The following is a 20064-nucleotide window of genomic DNA, read 5'->3' as shown; positions in this document are numbered from 1 at the left end:
AGATAAACAACAGTAATATATTCAACTTAGTCTGACTAACAGGCTAAAGCCACAAGTTCAGCATGAAGAAAACACCAACATTATGGTTTTATCCGGAGTTTATACAGTATTTTGGAATGTTTTGGTTTGCAGAAATGGAAATATTTAGCAGATAATTGCATCTTTGGGGTTCCTTTAAGTGGCACTGTTGCTGAGCTTGTTATTCTGTGGGCGGATGTGCATGTATCAGGTAGTAAATGAGATGTATGGGGAAAGACTGAGCATCGAAGTGGACAATCTGCCTCTGCATGGCGGCCAGTACCACATGACTGAGTTTGCCAGGAAGTACTTCAGAGAGGCACAGAGGAACAGGAGGTCAGATGTACTCACACACACACAAGGTCTAAACTAAAATAGACATGTACACACATAGATTCATTGCCGACTGCTGCCTGTATTGTGTTTTGTACATAGAGATCAGAAAGCCAAAAAGGGGAAGGATGGCAGGGACCCAGTTGACATGGTCAAATTCTCCAAGGTAGACTTCACCTCCAAGCACGATCCTGAAACAACATCCATGCATTTATATTCTCATATTCTCAATTTTCAAGTGTATTATTTTCACCGTGCTGCTGTAAAAGATATTTCTTCCTTGTTATGTGTTTGACTCGACAGTCTCCCATCCAAGAGTCTCTGATCGACTTCTCAGACAGCGGGATGAACAGAGTGGCTGCTGACATCTTTGTAGGTGAGTGGAGGGTAAAAGAACGAGGGATGGATGTAGGAGACAGAAAAGAGGAGGGTACAGAAGCTATCAATGACCTCAGATATTTTTAACATGAGACTTAACCAGCTGTAGCAAAGCAATACAATGCAATATCATCTTGAACTTTGAACTCTGAACTCCTGTTGTCCTATATGAGTACAATTGTGATTAAACTGAATTCATTTTGTGTGATTCCATGTTCACTAAATGTTTTCCCCAGCTATAATGAAGTTCATGGGAGACTTCCCACTGAAGGGGCAGAATGAACAGGACCTGGTCACCGCTATACTGAAAGTATACAGACAAACTCACACACATATGATAGGCAGATAAAATATTAAGATGAAAAAGTGATAAGATAGACTGACTAACACCTGATGCATTTACTGTAAGTAAGATTTAAGTAAAATGTCTCTAGTAAGCCTGAAGCAAACTCATGGATGTGTGCTCCCGTCTGAACATGTGTATCTTCATATGTCTCTTCATTCTTGTGCTCACAAATCGACCCTCTAGTTAAGTGGCGACCATGGCCTGATAAAGGATGAAGCATACTGCCAGGTGATGAAGCAAGTCACTACTAACACCAGCTCCAAACCGTAAGCCTTCTTCTTCACGTTTTACCAAAACCTGACTGGCACTGATGACATAATCAGGACCTGCACAGTCCATGGGGACACTTTAATTTGTAATTCTGTTGTTTTTTTCATGTAGGGACAGTTGTCAGAGAGGATGGAGGCTGCTGTACATCCTGACCGCTTTTCATCGCTGCTCTGATGTCATGAAGCCGTTTCTGTTGTCGTTCCTGCAAGACGCGTGTGCCATCCCTGGGGTACAGTACCAAGGTAGACAATCCATCCATACATCCATGGAAAATATGCTAGGGTCCATCAGCAACCTAACACATTTTAATCAGCGATTTCAACGTTGACTGGCTCCTATACTTGACAGGTATTGCCAAGGCATGTGAGCAGAATCTGAGGAGGACTTTTCAATACGGTGGACGTGTACAGTATCCCAATAGCATGGAACTCAAAGCTATGCTGGTTGGTCTATAAATTCAGTCATGCAGTGTTCTTCTCATGTATGGCTTGGCCGTTAGTTTAAAGAAACCACAATCCAAATCACTTTGTGTAAAACGGTTTAAGTGAACCTTATTAACTCTAATACAATCCTACTAATACTATAGTTCAGCCACTACTTTCCTGCTCTCTGTAACATCTGTACTCTGCCTAAGTCATGGGAAGTCTCCCTGCTCCCTCTTATTGGCTGTTTGCGTGCAGGCTGGGCGGAGCTCCAAGAGACAGCTGTTCCTGCTGCCAGGTGGGATTGAAAGGCACCTGAAGATCAAGACGTGCTCTGTGAGTCGAACACACGCAAACACACATCCAGTGAAATGATACTGTGTTCATTCAGAAGACAACAACAACATTTATTAGTTAGCAACTGTAAAGATTATGCCTAAAGGCTACACCATTGCTTATTGTGAATGTTGTTTTTTTAATCAGGTAGCTGTCGATGTCATCGAGGAGCTTTGCGATGAGATGGGACTGCACAGGGCGGAGGCTTTGGATGAATATGCCATCTTTTTGGTCACACACAGAGGTAACCAAGCTCAAAGTGGAGTGATCAAGCCGCCACAGTGAAGATCTAAACGTCAGATGCTCTTGACAAAGTATTCTGTGTAGTAACACATGGCAAAATAGATGATCGCTGACCCATATTTCTGTTTAGGTCAGAATGTGCGTCCTCTAAACAAGCGCGAGTATATCCTGGACGTGGCAACAGAGGCCGAACCAGTGGACTCCAGCTACAGTCTGTGGTTCAGAAGAGTCATCTGGAGTCTGGCTCTTAAGCTCGACAATGACCTCTATGTCACCATGCACTATAACCAGGTACAGGTCTATTACATCAAATGAAGGACGGCTGATGTCCTGTTTCTAGTTAATCCACAGCATTCTGACAGTTCTGTCAGTGTCAGAAATTTTGGCTCGTATTCCCCTTCTTTGACTGTGTGGTTTTACAGGGATGCACACATATCACTCAGAGACATTACCTCTACAGTATACTGCAATGCTGCCAATCCATTTTCACCTCATGCCATGAGAAGACTAGATCCAGGAAACTTGAAGTGTCTTTGCGTGGTTGGTTGTAGTAGATGACACACAACATAAAAGCAATACAAAACAAAATAGCATTCTGTGTCTCTGTCTCTGAGGTCTTGCCAGACTACCTGAAGGCCTTGCTGAGTGTGGTTCCTCAGGGACAGGCCAGTGAACAGCATCTCCAGCAGATCGCCAGGCTGGCTGCCCTACAGCACCGTGCCAAGGACACCGTCTACCTGCCCACCCTGTAAATATACACACACATATGTGTACAGACTTACAAAGACAGAAGCATGAGCACATACTTTATACATACATATACACTCACAGGTGCGTCCTAACACATTATGCAATGTATGCACTTGCATTGTCAGCGACCTACACATTGAACACAACATGCACATGCCACATATCTGCTGCCTCTGATGTATCCTTTGTTTTCTTTTTTGCATGTGTTATTAGTCGTGAGGTGCAGGAGTGTGTTCCCCCGCAGTTCTACAGCAAACAAGGTTCACAGCATTGGCTGAATATGGCAACTCAACACATGCAGCAGGTCCAGCCATTAAACCCGAACCAGGCCCGTGCACAGTTTCTCGGTAAGACTTTCAGCTCTGTGTGTCACTGACAGTGACTCACCATGTAAATGTCACAGTGGCCTCCATAGACGCTTATATTATTCATCAATTTTGCTTATTTAACTGATCAGCCAATTGCATATTCTATCTCAAATGAAGTGGTATAGACATATTAGAGTTCAAAGCTTCACTTTATTGCCATGTTAATACTTTTCTCGCAGATAACTGACATCTGATTCTTTTGTATTTTTTTCGCTCCAGGTCTGGTCAGTGCCTTCCCCATGTTCGGCTCCTCCTTCTTCTACATTCAGAGTTCGAGCACTGCATCCATCCACGCCCCGTGCATCCTGGCTGTAAATCTGAATGGACTACACTTTCTTAACAAGGATACTCATGTATGTCACAGACAAGAGTATCCAGTCAAGCACAAATCCATTCTGTGTGTAATGTGTAATTCAATATTCCAAGATTAGTTAGCAAAATATGATAGTGGACAGCTTGTGTGTTTGTAATAGTAGGGATTTAAAACGGTCAGGTCAGGTGCTCATTTGATCCATTTAGGTTAAAAAACTAACTTCCGCAAATACTTAATAGTTTCCAAACCAAGTGTTTGGCTCCCTCTGCTGTTTTCTTTTTGCCTCTGTCCATCGATTCATTTTGTTATCTTACATCTACATTAGCTATAATATAACATCAGAGGACATATAACTTGATAAACACTTGCTGAGATAATGAATCTTGTGTGTTTTGCCTCTGAAATCCATCTGTCAGTAAATGTACATGTGTGCATTCTTGAAGTCTCTATTTGTGTATGTACTCTATGATTAGGAGGCCATGGTGCGTTTCCCTCTGAAGGAGGTCCAGTCAACACGCACCCAGAGACCAACCTCAGGCTCTAGTTACCCGTATGTGGAGATCATGATAGGAGACCTGCTCAACCAGCGCATCACACAGCTACAGCTGGAGCAGGTAAAGAGATAAACATCCAAGACATGTAGTTATAATAATTTTATGTAATTCACAATTTGTACCTTGAGAGTCATTTTTTGTTTTTGTTTCTATATCTGTGTGTGTGTGTGTGTGTGTGTGTGTGTGTGTGTGTGTGTGTGTGTGTGTGTGTGTGTATGTGTGTGTGTTTTTTCCAGGGGCTGGAGCTGTGCAGAGTCATTGCCATGCACATGGAGAACATGTTGTCAGTCAGAGAAAAGAGACTAACCCTGCCACCAAGTGAAATCACTATGCTATAGCACAAACACACACACATGCACACACGTACACACAAAAATTTTATGCCTCATAAATGCACTTCATCTACCTCCAATTTAAAAATAGACTCTTTGATATTTAAAAGTTAATGTTTCTTTAATGTGAGGAATGTATAGTGATGATGCTGATAATGAAATTTGTAAGAAAAGGTGTGTTCCATTGGGGGGGAGTCAATTTATTTCCAAATAATTTCCCCATTATTTTCTCATCTAATTGCTTGGTTTATAACATTCCAATAAGTTTGTGTGCTTGTTTCTGTCAAAAACCAAAAAGATATTCAACTTGCGAGCACATAAGACACATAAATCTGCAAATATTCACATTTGAATGCTGAAACCAGGAACATTTTTGAAATTGTTTTATTTAAAAACTGACTTGAATGACAAATAAATAATCAGAATTGTTGCAGATTAATTTTATTTTGTTGACTTATCACATTTAATTGATTAATAATTTCAGCCCTAGGCATGTATACAATAGCTCACTCACAGCCACATACACAGTCTGATCTGAATTATGCATATATTTTCCTACACGCACACCAATGAGTGAGATGCATGTATGCTTTACTGCAAATTCTTTATAAATATGAAAGGTCTTTTTTAAATTTAATTTTCAATTTTTTTTTCTGTTGAGTGCAAAGACAAAACAAGGGAAACATATATGTTGTATATAGGCATCATCATTGAAAAGTTTGCACTAAGAAAAATTATTTATACAAAATATATTACACAATCTATATATCATTTTTGTAAATAAATACTGTACATAAGTGATGTTAATGTTTAAAAAATGCATATTAAAGTTTGTAGCAAAAAGCTTTCTGTTGGGATTTTGTTTCTGATAAGAACTTTATCAACAACATGGAAGGAAATATATAGAGAAAACATTTAGAAAACATTCAGCGACTAGCATCCTCACAAAGGTTAGAAAAATAATATATAATCGTAATATTTTAACAATTAGTCAATAATTGTAGGTGGATAAGTTAACTTGCTTTATTAGCTCTTATTGGCTCCTTACCGCCTGGTGGTTTCATTTAGTGTAACAGACTCGCCGTTTACCGCCCTGTATCGGTGCATGTAGTAGGGACGTGTACGCGGGGCGTCCTGTGCTACAAACCGAACACCCACCTCCAAAGCGCCGGGCTGTGTGGGCGTTTCTTTGTGATTGCTCGCAGATTCCTTCGCACCCCATTGGCTGACAGTAACGGGGTCCGTGTGAACCGGGAACAGGAACGGAGGGCGGGCGAGGAGGGGGGGGCCGTGGTCAAACCCACCGCGACCTAAACAGCTCCAGGAGGGAGAGGAGGGAGGAGAGCCGCAGCCCGCTGCATCGTCGCAGCCCCGCGTTCAAGCCTGCATGGGCTATTCGGTTAGCTAGCTTAGCATCGTCCTCTTCCACCGCCGAGAACCCCGGGTTGGTCTCTCCGTCCCCCGCCCCTGACCCGCCGCCGCCGAACCCTCTGCCCGGCTGCAGGATGATGAAGTTTAGGTTTCGCCGGCAGGGCACCGACCCGCAGAGGGAGAAGATAAAGCAGGAGCTTTTCGCCTTCAACAAGGTAAAGTAACGGGACGAGGACAGCGAGGGAGGGAGGGAGAGACAGATAGTGTCCCCCTCTCCTCCTCCTCTGCTTCTCCCTAAAACTCAACGCAGCGTCTCTCCTCTGATAACGGGAGCAGGTTGGAAGTTAAGCGCCGAGCTGCAGCGTTTGCTCCGGGGCCGCTGCTCCTGTCCTGACTTCCAGCTTCAGACACAAAATTAACGGTGGACTTGGACGTGCGTGTGTGTGTGTGTGTGTGTGTGTGGGGGGGGGGGGGGGGGGGGTTCAGTTGTTAATTAGCCTGTTAATTGGCTTCCACCCAAACGAGGCCCGTGATCAAAGTGAACCCAGAGAATAAGTGTGTGTACACCTCATCTTACTGTAGGTAATCAGCAGCAGCTGGTCACCAGGCTTTACATTGACAAGACCTGTGTGTGTGTGTGTATCTTTGTGTGTGTGTGTGTGTGTATGTGTGAGAGATCCATTCTTTGATCAAGATGGCTGTCAAGTGTGGTGACAGTTTTTTCTTGTTTAACTTCTTTGATAGAAGATACCACTACACCGTGTGTACAAGCTTGCAGAGGTATTTCCCTCTCTGCCTCTGTGGTGCCGAGTGCTCAGAAACTCCTTATATTGTTTCACTTGTTTTGAGGGGCCTGTGGTCGGAACCACGAGTGTCAGATTTCATACAAACTCCACTCTGTCATCGCGTCCACATGGATGTAAACCAGTTCATGTACAGTGAACCTTGGCTTCCTGCAAGCCCGAGTTAACATGTATACACACACACACACACACACACACACACACACACACCCTTTTTCGGCCAGTGTTGACGTCTATAGTGACGTCAACAAACCTCAGGTCCACTGGCTTCACTACTACTGTTGTTTAACTAGTGAGAGCCATAAGGGATGTATTGGAAATTGTGAATATCAGTTATCAGCTGCAGGTAATGTCTTGTAGGAGGAGCCACCAGGGTCTCTCCACTTGTTCCACTTGTGTCTAACTCAACACTTGTACTGTGCAAAGTTGAGCACCGCGGTGACCTTTAACTCCGGTAAGGTGAGGCCGCTGTCTGTCTGGACACTGAGTGACTCAAAAAGTAGAGCACAGTGTTCCAGAGACCCTGGCTGTCCAAACTGTTTGATGGTGGTTGTTGTCCTGCACAGAGGGCGGGACGACAACAAGACAACAACCTCACTTAACATGAAACACTGACGAGAGCAGCGCAAAGAATTGAAGCACAATTCAAATGAAACTATACCGCTGCAGAATTATGACTGTTATTGTCTTTCAGAGTGGTAATGCACTGACTGTCTCCTTGTTCATGTCTGGGCTAATGGCCTGAGGCTTCATGTGTCAGGCTCTCAAACACAAACAAAAAGAACGATCTCATGCAGGGCTGCATTGTAAGATGAATTTCGTTATCAATCAACAATTTTGTGTATAAAATGTCAGAAAAGCGATCACTATAGTTTCCCAAAACCCCAAATGCTGCACTTACATTGCAAAAAATGTTAAAAAAACATACATATTGTGTATGTTGTCAGACCAGCTCTCCAAAACCCGAAGGGATCTTATATCCTGTCACATATAGCAAAGTAAGGCAGCAGAAGGTCACATTTAAGAAGCTAGAACATGCACATTTTCTGCATTGATAAAAAAATCTGTGAAATCATGAATTGTCCTCAAATCGTCAATATACTTGCCGATGAAATTTGTTTTGCTCAACCAGACGTAATGTCTTAAGGGCATTAACTATTTACTGCACTGTGACAACACACACTTAAAAGACTTGCACCAGCTGCCACAACCATCACAGAGGTGGTCTCACTTGTGGTGTTATTTTTATGTGTGTGTAAGTGTGTGTGAGATAGACTAGTACTTCAGAGTGAGACAGAGTTGAGGTTAATGTTTTACTTCATATCTGAGTGCCAAGCTCATTTCCAGATTTGTTTGTCACACAAACCGGTCAGTGGTCCACTCGACCTCTTTATCAAAGGTTCAGGCATCTCTCTCGACATGATTTCTGTCTGTTTTCCCTCCGAGGATCAAAATACTTTACAAGCTGCCTGGGTTTCTCCTCACTTGGGCAGACAGAGGGAAAAGCTGTGAATTTATGTTAATCTCATTTAACAGAGAATCAAGCAATGCTGCTGCCATCAGTGCTTTTTAAGAACTTTCCTCTAACTTTATTAAGGGAGTCCTCCCTTTTAGACGCCTCACTGACTACACAGTCTGACAGTCGGGCAGCACGCACAGTTGCACACAGACATAGAAAGGGGAATTTTATGCAGACTGTCAGAAAAACCGACATGTTTTCTTGTAACATCTGTTAATCTCTCTTTCATCTGTTTGTCTTTCCCACTCTTTCTCTCTGCCTTTTCTCCTCCTATAGACTGTGGAGCATGGGTTTCCCCATCAGCCCAGTGCGTTGGCCTATGACCCCAAGCTGCAACTCATGGCCATTGGCACAAAATCAGGAGCCATCAAAGTGTATCCTTTTATTATCACAGAGCTCATGCGTATAAGTAGATTCAAGTTGTTTCTTTGGAGCGATGAGTCACAGAAATGCTGGGAATAAAGGGTGCTACAAACCAAAGCAACGGCCGGCTGTCTGACCTCGTCTGAACGTCGATGAGTGTCATTAGTCCAGTTCACAGCAGTGTGTTGTGCACCATTGAAACTGTTGGCCATCATTACTTGTCGATAAGCAGTTTTTTGGCATCTGAGTCAGTTGACGATAGAGATCACTCTGATTGGCTGTTCAGATTTAGCGAATCAGAGCATGAGAAGAGAAATGGAAGTACGAAAAAAAAGCAGATGAGGAGAATCAAGAGGGTACACACCAACAAGACTTAGGAGGTCGGCTTGCAGCCAGTTCATCTTCGTCTTATTGTCAATCTGGGTCGACATGGCTGTTTGGAACGAAGACGTGGAGGATCAGCGGATCAACTTGATCCAAGAGAGGCCGCCTCTGTACGACATTACAGAGAAGCGATTTTTCCGGTTTCCCATTCTGAAGGACGTACACAAACTACCGCCCCCTGCAGGTATAGAGATTTTCTTCCTCTCACACAGGCGCAGAACATACAAGCTAGTTGGCGGTCTTGGCGTTTTGTTCCGGTTACAATTTTGTTTGCCCGACGCAGCCAGACGTATGTGATGAGAACAGACACAGCAGGCGGGCTTTGTCGCGGTGTGTTGTCTGACTTGCAGGACAGGAACATTTGAAGAAACCCTGTGCACTGTGGATTTTGTCCCTTGTGCATGTTGATGGATGACAACCACTACAGTAGTTGTGATTCAAATAACACCACGTCTGCACTAAGGTTCCACACTCCACTTTAGGCTAATTGATCTATAAGCTGGCTTCTATATTTGCCATATCCTAACAGCTATGTTGGTTATCTTACACCAAGCTCTGATGGGCTGCTTCTGCAGCAGAACTGTTCATATAACATGAGTTCATTTGAGCGATGCGTTGCTGAGTGCACTGTCTGCACAACTCATGTGAAGAGGATGATCTGCCATTCTTGATGAAATTTGCAATATTTCGAGAGATGCTTTATATTTTCCTAATTGTGCCTGATATTTCAATGGTCTATAATAACATGTTCCTAATTTAACTAAATGTTTCTACATCATTTCTAGAAAGGAGTTTATTAAGGCAAGCAGCACGGACGACTTGGCACATCGTAAACAAACCGTCAGATTCATTAAGAGAAATCTGAGCCAAACTTGGAATAATTATCCAAACAGTCCTTTGTAAATACTGATTGTATCTTGTGTAACCTACAGTACTTACTGAAGTAGTGTGAGCTGTTCTCTGCGCAAGTTTGTTTAACACTTGAGTGATTCTCTGACTGCTGTTGCTGCTGCTGTAGTTAGTTGTCATGTTGTCACCATAACTCCAGATCACTGCAGTTAAGGTGGTTAGGATGATGTTATCACAGTTCTAATTGAACTGTTGGCCAGAACTATGAAACCCCAAAACTTTAGTGGCTTAGAAAACCATATATGTGCATTTTTCTAGTTTGCGGTAGATTGGAATCTCACCCTCAACCCTGGTGGTGACGGTGCAAAGTCAGTTTGAGCAAAACAGGATGAGTTGGAACTTGGAGTCAAGCTGTTGTGGGTGTGAGTAGTGGTTTGGTTCATGATGTGCATGGCGATGTCGCTATAATTTGGATCAACATGTCAGTCAACAATTAAATGTTAATATGTTTTGGTTCCTTATGAAACTGTAGCGGGTCAGAGGTCGTCCCTTCACTGCTAAAAGAAAATGGCCACATGATCCCCAGACCACCCCTGATCGATCAGATCTCAAATGCTTCCTCGATGGGTGCGTTCACACCCGTACGTAGGTGTCCACTTGTGATCAGATCTACTGAGACGGGTACTAATGTCACGTCTGAGCAGGGCCATGATTACATGAGCAGCAACCTCACATCAGTCTGTTGATGTGTTGTGGTTTACTCAGTGTGTGTTTCTCCTTGTTTACTGATGAAGCCGGGGAGCCTCCGCTCAGAGGCATGTACATTTGAACTATGTTGGTTTCGCATGTTTGCCTCACATGTTTTAAGTTTGTCTCGCATGTTTCGTCTATGAGTGTTTAAGCTGTAGTGGAGATTGTGTTACAGAGACAGACCACTGTTTGGATTCTTAATGTCTGTTCATACACACTGTGGTTATTTAGCCAGGGTGCACTCATTTATCAGTGTGTGTGAAGCGGGACTGACAGTTACGGGCTGAACAGTTAATTGAAATATATAAATCACAATATAGCCCAGTGCAAAGTCCAGATAATAGGAGCAGGGCTATTCTCCAGACATAAGGGAACATGCTTGTTTGGGAGAGATGCCAGCAAAAATTGCATCATAATTTTTTTTTTCTGTGAAAATGAAATGCAAGAATGAATGTGTGTATGCAGATGCATTTGACAGTTGAATCAATTCTCTGAGATGCAGCTTTCAGAGAGAGAGAGAGAGAGAGAGAGAGAGAGAGAGAGAGAGAGAGAGAGAGAGAGAGAGAGAGAGAGAGAGAGAGAGAGAGAGAGAGAGAGAGAGACTGGTGGTACCAGGCACTTGCACCCCAGAGAGAGATGGATAGATAGATGGAGGGAGAGTTGGAGGAGGGGAGAGGGAGATAAACAGAGGCAGTGAAGACAGGGGAGTGTGAAAGAGACAGAGGGGGAGGCGAAACAACTTGACTACACGGGTATATCTACTCTAACAAAACGACGGATACCACAAACATCCTACTTTATTTTTTAACAAGGTCCCAGCTGCTGTAGGAATTTCTGGAAAGTCAGCATCTGTTGTAAACCCACATGGAAAATCTGGAAAGTTTTCAAACTGTCATTTTGCAGGAATGTCAGCGAATGCAGCATTGTGTCTCACATTAGTTTAATTAGATAAGTTGATCTCAACCACAAATTTATGTTTATTATTTACTTTGTTTGATTAAAAAAAAGTCACAATAAAATATATAAAAGATTTTTACCTGTTCATCCAAAATCATTTAGATGAAACTACAACAATTTGTCAATTCAAGTCAGAATTGCAAGTAATTTTTAATTGAAAATAACAAATATTAGATGGGTCCAGAAGGTTTGCTTATCTTAAATAATTTGGAATTATGGACAAAACCTTCTGAAGTCACCTGTGCAAGCGGGCACCAGAAAATATAGTTTTCGCTTTTTCATTGCAGGAAATATTCCTGAAATTATAAATTGATTGTTCATATTTTAATCAAGTAATAGTTTAACTTCTAATGTCAGGGCTTCAGTGGCAGATCGACAATAACTTATTTCACCACGATTTTTGTTCTCAGGTTGATACAATAGCCTTCATTTTCAACAAATATGTTTTTCTGTGTGTGTGTCCACATTCCCTGATAATCTCAGACTGACTTGGGTTTGACCTGAGCTTGCCAGCATACCTGCTCATACCGCAATACGCACACACACACACGCACGCACAATCACAGGCTTCCAGCCTGTAGTGCCAGATGTGTTTGAGTCTGGCACACTGATTCCTGAGCAGTGGTGTACAGTGTGTGTTTGAGTGGCAGGAGTACAAAAGTCTTGCAGAGTAGATATAGAGTGTATTGACTGTCGTTGCAAAGGAGAAGTGGAAATTTACAAAAACTTTTTGAGATTAGAACTTTTGATATCAGCGTTGACTTGTTCATAGCGATCTCTTTCTGCCTCTCGCTCAAGTTTCTCACTTGTTCTTTCCTTTTCTCAATCTCTCGCTCTCTGCGTGTTTATAAAAGCAGAGTCATATTACGCCCTGAGAGTTTCTGCTTCGACCACAGACTGGGGCTCAGCAGAGGGAAGGGGACAATGTGGTGTGGAGTTTTAGAGTGTGTGTGTGTGTGTGTGTGTGTGTGTGTGTGTGTGTGTGTGTGTGTGTGTGTGTGTGTGTGTGTGTGTGTGTGTGTGTGTGTGTGTGTGTGTGTGTGTGTGTGTGTGTGTGTGTGTGTGTGTGTGTGTGTGTGTGTGTGTGTGTGTGTGTGTGTGTGTGTGTGTGTGTGTGTGTGTGTGGACTGAGATGATGTGGGGGTGGTGGGGCGATCTTATAGTCTGTCTCCTGTCATGGAATGCATGTTGCATTGCCCTGGGTTAACCCTGTGTGTGTGTGTGTGTGTGTGTGTGTGTGTGTGTGTGTGTGTGTGTGTGTGTGTGTGTGTGTGTGTGTGTGTGTGTGTGTGTGTGTGTGTGTGTGTGTGTGTGTGTGTGTGTGTGTGTGTGTGTGTGTGTGTGTGTGTGTGTGTGTGTGTGTGTGTGTGTGTGTGTGCGCAGATTGGGTGAGTAAGAGCTTTGTTGCTGAGTCTAGTCTTAATAAAGGGAGCTTTTGAATTGGTTTCCAAGACAACCAGCGCAGTTGCCTGGGATGAGAAGTGCTTGCAGACTGGAGGCTTTTAAAAGTCTGCAGCTCAACAAACAAGACACCAGAGTTTCTTGGTAGAAGCACGTCAGTTATAAGTGAAAAGGTAAAATAATACTGCGTACAGTATCTTTTAGAGACAGACGCACGCGCGCGCACACACACACACACACACCTCTGTTGGCTAAAACAATGTGAAACTATGGGTTAGGATTCTGTGCAGTATGTACTGAATCACACTGAAACTTTGTGACCATGAATTTTCAGTATCGGTGAGCCAACTGCCAGAGCAACAAGCTAATATTTACACACACACACACACACACACACACACACACACACACACACACACACACACACACACACACACACACACACACACACACACACACACACACACACACACACACACACACACACACACACACACACACACACACACACACACACTGCAGAGCTTTGATCTGTGTGTTTGGGGGTGTGCTCCAGCTGTCAGCTCTCCCTCTGTCTGTCTGACATCCTGTTGGTCACACACACACACACACACACACACACACACACACACACACACACACACACACACACACACACACACACACACACACACACACACACACACACACGTCGTTCTGTTTCATTGGATCTCATCTCTTGACCTGTTGCCAATGCTGGAATGTGTTTCTCTGTTTCATCAGAAAATGAGTTTACTTATTATTTGCTTCCCTTCAGATTTGACCAGTTTTCTATTTACTGTGGTCTAACAGTGTTTGATCATGTCGTCGTGATGTTTTTTGTCTCAGGATATTCAATAGAAGTTTGTTCCGTCACAATGTGAATGAGGTTCTTTTGCTGTGCAAAACAAAAGACAAATACTGACTCAAAAGACAAATGAGTTCAAATTTATCTTTTCGTTTCTTGACCCGTGACCTGAGTTGTTTGTGCCAGCTGTTTAGCTTGTTGTGAAGGAATTTTGAATTGTTTATCCATCCTCAAAGTCGACATAATGTTTGGAGTCTGTGGTAAAAACAGTAAATTCCCCATTTGCTTGTTGGTTTCCAATCATTTTCTTTTTTAAATTGTACTGCAGCTACAGCTTTCCCTGCGATTTCCCCAACAATTTCCAGCTTTTCATTTGTCACATTAATTTGTTTTCATGCTTAGCTGCACAAACTGTGGTTTGCATTACATGCTATTTTGTGGACTTCTTCAAAATATCACTTGTCGCCTACATTCTTTCTTTGTCTCTGTTGAATAAATCTGTAGGCCAGTTTTTAAATAGTGTGGTTGCAAATCATTGCGATTCAACCTTTAGCATTCCTCCCACTCTGCACCTCTTACTCCTTATTCCTCCTCTCTCCCACACACTGCCTACTCTCCACTCATTTTGCCATATAAAGTATGTTGTCTCTCACTGCAGATACACTTGTTTGTCCTATACTCTCCATTTCTGACTACCATGTTTGTTTTTTCTCTTTTTTGGTTTGTTTTTGTCTATTTGTCGATCACTCTGTCCCCTGGTTATAGCCTAATCCTCATTGATATTCCTGAAGATTGGCAGGACCTTTAAATCTCCCCCTTCTCTTCTGTCCTCTCTGTCTCACTCAGCCTCTTCACCCTCCTCTTTCCCTCTCTCTGGTCCATGCCTTCCTCAGCTCACCCCCACATCTATACACACTTACTGATGAATGAACACGCGCGCGCACACACTCGCCAAGTTGGCAACAAGTTGGACGGGCCTGTCTGTCTGTCTGTCTGTCTGTCTGTCAGGATAAAGGGTGGGGGGTCTCACCGAGTTGGACAGAGCAAATTGTTGAATGAGAGTTTGAGGCAACCAAAAGGAAAACATTTATCTGAACTGGCAGGTCAGAGCTGTGTAAAAACGATGAATGCCTGTAGGCTTGAAAGAGTGAAAGTGTTACTGACAGAGCAAATTAATGTAACAAATTCAAACGATGTAATCCATCAAACCACATGTCAGGTTGTTTGATTAGAATCTGTGAAGAATCAAGTTTTTACTAATGATTACATTCTGAGTGACAAAAACAGCGTATGAAAAAAATGTTGGCCTGGCTACTTGATAAGTAAAGCACATCATGCAACTGATCCAGTGATAAAGGGCTAAACTACATTTTAGATAAGTTTATGTTATCTGCTTTGATTATCCTTGAGTTTTGTTTTAGTTTTTCTCCCCCAAATACAGGGGGAAATATATAAATCGTAAAGTTTTTAAACAAGCTCTATTTCCTCCATTTTAATATCCGGCCTCTCAACTCAAATGACTGACTTTGAGGGGAAGTAAATAGTAGTTTGTGTCGTCATAGTTAACGTTTGTACTACTGTAGGGTTTTGTTGCTGACTTGACAGTCATGTACTTGCTGCAGTGAAAGAGAAGTGTGGGAGGGGGAGAGGTACTGGCTGGGGGAGAGGATGCAAATGAGACTGGATTGTGTCTCTAGTGGGTGGGTGGAGTTGTTGGCATGTCTTGTTGTAGACTGCCTTTTGCCAGACGTCTGAAGAGCATGTAACTGTACGTTTTGCTGTGTGTGCAGGGAGGGAAGGGAGTTGGAGAAAATGCTTGCTGATGATACCATAGTACATTAGTAGTGTAAAGTGAACACTCTAAACAGTTTTGACCTTTTCTTTGGCCTAAATTGACTTATTTTCTTTGTGTGTGGAACTTGAAAATTTATCCTTGGGTTTAGGGATTCATTTTTCCTTCCTGTCTTCTATCACGTTCCTGTGTGTGCGTTAGAGGGTGTGTGTGTGTGTGTGTGTTAGAGGGTGTGCTGGCTGTTGTCTGTGTGTCCGCATAGAGGACAATGCCTTCTGTTTGTCTGTATTCAGACCGTGAAATCGCTTTATCCTTGCTAACGCTCTCTCTCTGCATCACCGGGCAATTGCAGTGTGTGTGTGTGTGTGTGTGTGTGTGTGTGTGTGTGTGTGTGTGTGTGTGTGTGTGTGTGTGTGTGTGTGTGTGTGTGTGTGTGTGTGTGTGTGTGTGTGTGTGTGTGTGTGTGTGTGTGTGTGTGTGTGTGTGTGTGTGTGTGTGTGTGTGTGTGTGTGTGTGTGTGTGTGTGTGATTATGAGTAACTGTAGGCCTCCATTGTGTGCATTTCAGGGATCTCTGGTGACCAATGTGACAAATCTTTGTGTTATACCCTCAGAACATGCAGGTTGATGAATAGTTTCCTTGCACAGTTTGAACCACTGTCATTCAACAGGTTGCTCTACAGAGTTGTGGTTGAAGTACTTTTTTCTGAACCTTTTTGTGACTTTTCTTGGAACATCCTCAACATTTATTTCAGTATGTGAAACTTTGAGTGTGTGCTTGTTGCTTGTTACACTTCATTTTTAAAGCTGTTATTTTTGATTTTGGTTTTGGATTGAGGAGGCCTCTAGCTCTTTATTCAGTACTGACCTGAGTCTTTAATTCAAACTTTTTAAAATGGGAGACTCAACATTAGCTTGGACTTTTAATTTGACCAATACTTTGGTTTATTACCAAAGTAACTTTGATTTGATATTAATGTCTGGTGATGTATTTGCAGACGGAGGGAGGGAGGGTGACACATTTATTATCTGCCCTCTACTATAGAGGACCTGTAATATTGACCAGTGAGCAAAACTTGTGGGGGAGGGAGATTATTTCACACACACGCACACACGCACAGCCGTCCCTTGTGAGGGGTTGATGACATCATCACCGGGAATCCCTCCGCCAGCTGTCCACCTCTGACATCACCAAAACCAGGAAATTGTGTGCGTGTCTGTTGTCTGTGTGTGTCTGTCATCTGTGAACCATGTGCCACATTTGAGCTGTACGTTTGTCTTATTTTGTAATTCATCATCGCACACATTTAATTTGGTTAAAAACAAACTCTCTGCTTCACTTTACAGCTGTTCTTCTGACTGCCACACACATTTATTTGGGGTCTCTGGACTGAAATCTGAGATGGTAGTGGCCTGTTTCTTGTCAAAGGTTCTTCAGACCAGCCAAGTGTCAAGGCTCAGACAGTCTTAAATAGTCATTAGTGGTTTTTATTTTTCTCTACATGCTGACAGCTTTCTTTGCACTCTTTTTTTTGTTTTTGCACAGCCAGCTTAACTTTGGAGGAACTGCTGTATAGATTTGTGAAGGATGTGCTGTGGTCAATGTAACATGACTGGTACACCGACACAAAACCACCATTGCCCATCTGTTTTCAGTCCCTCTGGTCTTTTTCACTTAGCTGTGCTTTTCTGTGTTCACTTAAAGACGAACGACCAATTAAAAGAATAACCTGAAAAAGCGAGTGGAGAAACATAAGAAATGTAGATTATCCCACATAGGCGCACTGCATTGTACGGTTAAGAAGTGTCGGCAAGTTAGAATAAAGCAGGACAATCTCTGGAAGATTCTCAGAGAACGAACGAGTGGGGGCTCTACCCAGACGCCATCCCTAGTCTCAATGTTCCGGAAATGTTCCTGATGTTGTAAATGCATCTGACTCGGACTGCTGCGTTTCTCATGTGAACGGGAAAATCTGGAAAAAAAACAATTTCAATTGTCTGCAGAAAATCTATGCTCGACTGCTCAACTGGCCGGTGTTTCAATAGGAACGGTGACTTAAGTGACATCTATGGGAAAGACGTCAGTGAAAGGATAGGAAACTGTAGTCGACAGCTCACTTCTGATGACCATGATGTATGGCATTGACGTAGGAGAAACAGAAGAGCAAAAACTGCAGATTGACATTTTAAAACTTATTTGCAAAGATTGAGCAAACAAGAGTAAACGTGTAAGTGAGTTTTAGCGGCTCTAGCAAAGCTAGGTGTTTCCCCCATTTTCAACTCTTTATGCTAAACTAAGGTAATCTGCTGTTGGATGGAGCTACATAGTTTGCCTTATCTAACTCTTGGCCGGAAAACAAATAAACCATATGTCAATCCCTTGCTTTCAGGCAGTAGAATATTTGACATATTTCTTTAACTGTGCTTTAACTACAAATTTGATTTGTCTCTCTTTGTCTGTCTTCTCTCTGCCTCTTCCATTATCTGGATTTGTGGTTCACGACCCATGAGTGAATCTTTCTCACACACCTCCAGCTGACTGAGACATGTATTATTGCAGCAATAAAACCCAGGGGCAGGAAGTGACAACACTGAAAGAAATGCTGGTGTAACACTCAGCTGGGCCTCCGGAGGATGAGGACAGGGAGGAATTTAAGTTTAGGGTTAAATTGAAAATGGGGAATGGTACTGAAGGACTACCACTGAGATTTCCTGGGTGTCACACAGAGTTGGAGGGGGATCTTGAGAAAGTTCTCCGTTGGCATGCTGACAATAGGAAAGAAAATGCTGATAGAGTAAAAACATGAAGTGTGTGTGTGTGTGTGTGTGTGTGTGTGTGTGTGTGTGTGTGTGTGTGTGTGTGTGTGTGTGTGTGTGTGTGTGTGTGTGTGTGTGTGTGTGTGTGTGTGTGTGTGTGTGTGTGTGTGTGTGTGTGTGTGTGTGTGTGTGTGTGTGTGTGTGTGTGTGCGCGCGCTAATTCACAGTTTAGCCAAATTTAGCCTTGTTGTGTGCACAGCGTCACAGTTCTCGATAGCAGTCTTTATTTTATCAGCTCGGCTTCATTTACTGGCCTAACGGAGGAAGGGCTCTGTGAAGATTGCTGTTGATTATACACATTCACACATACAGAGCAGTGGTTTTGAGCGTGTGCGTCATCTGGTGTTGGTAATTGCTATGAGCTTGTTATAGTGTTCTGAATTCTCACCTGCTATTGCACCTAACCAGTAGGTATGTTCTCGTTTACAGCTCAGAATTACCAGTTTTAACTGCGTTCAGTTAAAACTGCTTTCTGTGTTTGGTCCCTGTGAAGCCAGAGACCTTCCTCACAGCCAGACATGACCTCAGAGAGACAGAGAACAAAATATTAGAGGAGGAATTTTTCAAGTCCTGAGTCCCCTTCTGTCTCCAGTGGAGCTAACAGATATAAGTTTTCTTATAAAGAATTATTAGTGTTGTCAGATTTTTATTGTATTACATTTTTTGTAAGTCTTAGATATTGTTTGTTCTTGGTGCTGCGATATGTGATAATCAGTTTGTAGAATAAAGTTTGACATCAGTCACATTCCTTATTGGAGGCCAACAGTCACACCCCATATCATATTATCAGTACTGGGCTATTGAGTCAAAAATACAATAATAAGTTATGAGCACTATAAGAAACACTTGTTTCTCGATGTGTCTGCTTATTCACAACTTTGCTTATGCATGTTTTTGTAAACTGCGTTTTAAAACACTATGAAAATGTATAGTTCTCTGTTCTGTTGAAGTGTAAAAGTGGCTACACCAACCAAATTAATGTGAAAAATATGTCCTATGGACCGGGCTCATTGTTCTGCTATTGGTGGGTTGGTGGAGGATTCTTGTCAACATTATAGTGTAAAGGTTTTCCATGCTGTGTGTTTCCTTGACGGGATCCTCTCAGTTACGGGGCCCCTGGTGTGGAGTTCACGGGCCTGCACAGAGACTGCACTGCAGTTACACAGATCCACTTCATGCCTGGACAGGTGAGCTCCACGGCAGCAGCCTGTAGTAACATTAGTGAAAATCAGATAATGGCGGTCCGCCTGATGTGTGATGTTAATGTTTGGCTTTGTCTGTCATAGGGACGTCTGCTGTCACTGCTGGATGACAACTTCATTTACCTGTGGGAGCTTGTGGCAGGGGCCCCGAGGGAGGTGGGGGGAGTTAAGAAAGAGGGTGTGGTCTCTCTCCAAGAAGTGGGCAACTACAGTCTCCCTGGACGACCTGGCATTGAGAGCTGCAGGTAAACGAGAGTCTGTTCATCCTGTTTAAGATGTTATTATTATTATTTTTTTTACATTTTAGAGGTCTGTCCCACACCCTCGTTCATCTGGCTGCTCATTGGAGAGTCTCGTAAATATGCATG

The 20064-nt window shown here is 42.8% G+C and overlaps 2 protein-coding genes across 2 annotated transcripts in view; both read left to right on the top strand.

The window, feature by feature from the left end:
* Positions 1 to 5565, top strand: part of myo15aa (myosin XVAa) — a 28456-nt gene extending 22891 nt beyond the window's left edge. Inside the window, exons 49-63 of the mRNA XM_047327992.1 lie at positions 230 to 354; positions 454 to 517; positions 655 to 727; positions 966 to 1039; positions 1259 to 1341; positions 1457 to 1587; positions 1694 to 1788; positions 2026 to 2103; positions 2251 to 2347; positions 2477 to 2637; positions 2961 to 3094; positions 3310 to 3443; positions 3684 to 3817; positions 4251 to 4391; positions 4568 to 5565. Of these exons, the coding sequence (XP_047183948.1) occupies positions 230 to 354; positions 454 to 517; positions 655 to 727; positions 966 to 1039; positions 1259 to 1341; positions 1457 to 1587; positions 1694 to 1788; positions 2026 to 2103; positions 2251 to 2347; positions 2477 to 2637; positions 2961 to 3094; positions 3310 to 3443; positions 3684 to 3817; positions 4251 to 4391; positions 4568 to 4669 (1626 nt within the window). The 3' untranslated portion in view covers positions 4670 to 5565. The remainder of the gene's footprint in view (positions 1 to 229; positions 355 to 453; positions 518 to 654; positions 728 to 965; positions 1040 to 1258; positions 1342 to 1456; positions 1588 to 1693; positions 1789 to 2025; positions 2104 to 2250; positions 2348 to 2476; positions 2638 to 2960; positions 3095 to 3309; positions 3444 to 3683; positions 3818 to 4250; positions 4392 to 4567) is intronic.
* A 405-nt stretch (positions 5566 to 5970) lies between these two features.
* llgl1 (LLGL scribble cell polarity complex component 1) overlaps positions 5971 to 20064 on the top strand; it is a 31953-nt gene continuing 17859 nt past the window's right edge. The window contains exons 1-4 of the mRNA XM_035614545.2: positions 5971 to 6249; positions 8633 to 8730; positions 19600 to 19681; positions 19781 to 19941. Of these exons, the coding sequence (XP_035470438.1) occupies positions 6169 to 6249; positions 8633 to 8730; positions 19600 to 19681; positions 19781 to 19941 (422 nt within the window). The 5' untranslated portion in view covers positions 5971 to 6168. The remainder of the gene's footprint in view (positions 6250 to 8632; positions 8731 to 19599; positions 19682 to 19780; positions 19942 to 20064) is intronic.

The sequence above is a fragment of the Scophthalmus maximus genome, chromosome 17 (assembly GCF_022379125.1).
Source record: "Scophthalmus maximus strain ysfricsl-2021 chromosome 17, ASM2237912v1, whole genome shotgun sequence".
NCBI lineage: Eukaryota > Metazoa > Chordata > Actinopteri > Pleuronectiformes > Scophthalmidae > Scophthalmus > Scophthalmus maximus.
The sequence above is the reverse complement of the archived record's forward strand: the minus strand, read 5'-3'. Positions and strand labels throughout refer to the sequence as shown.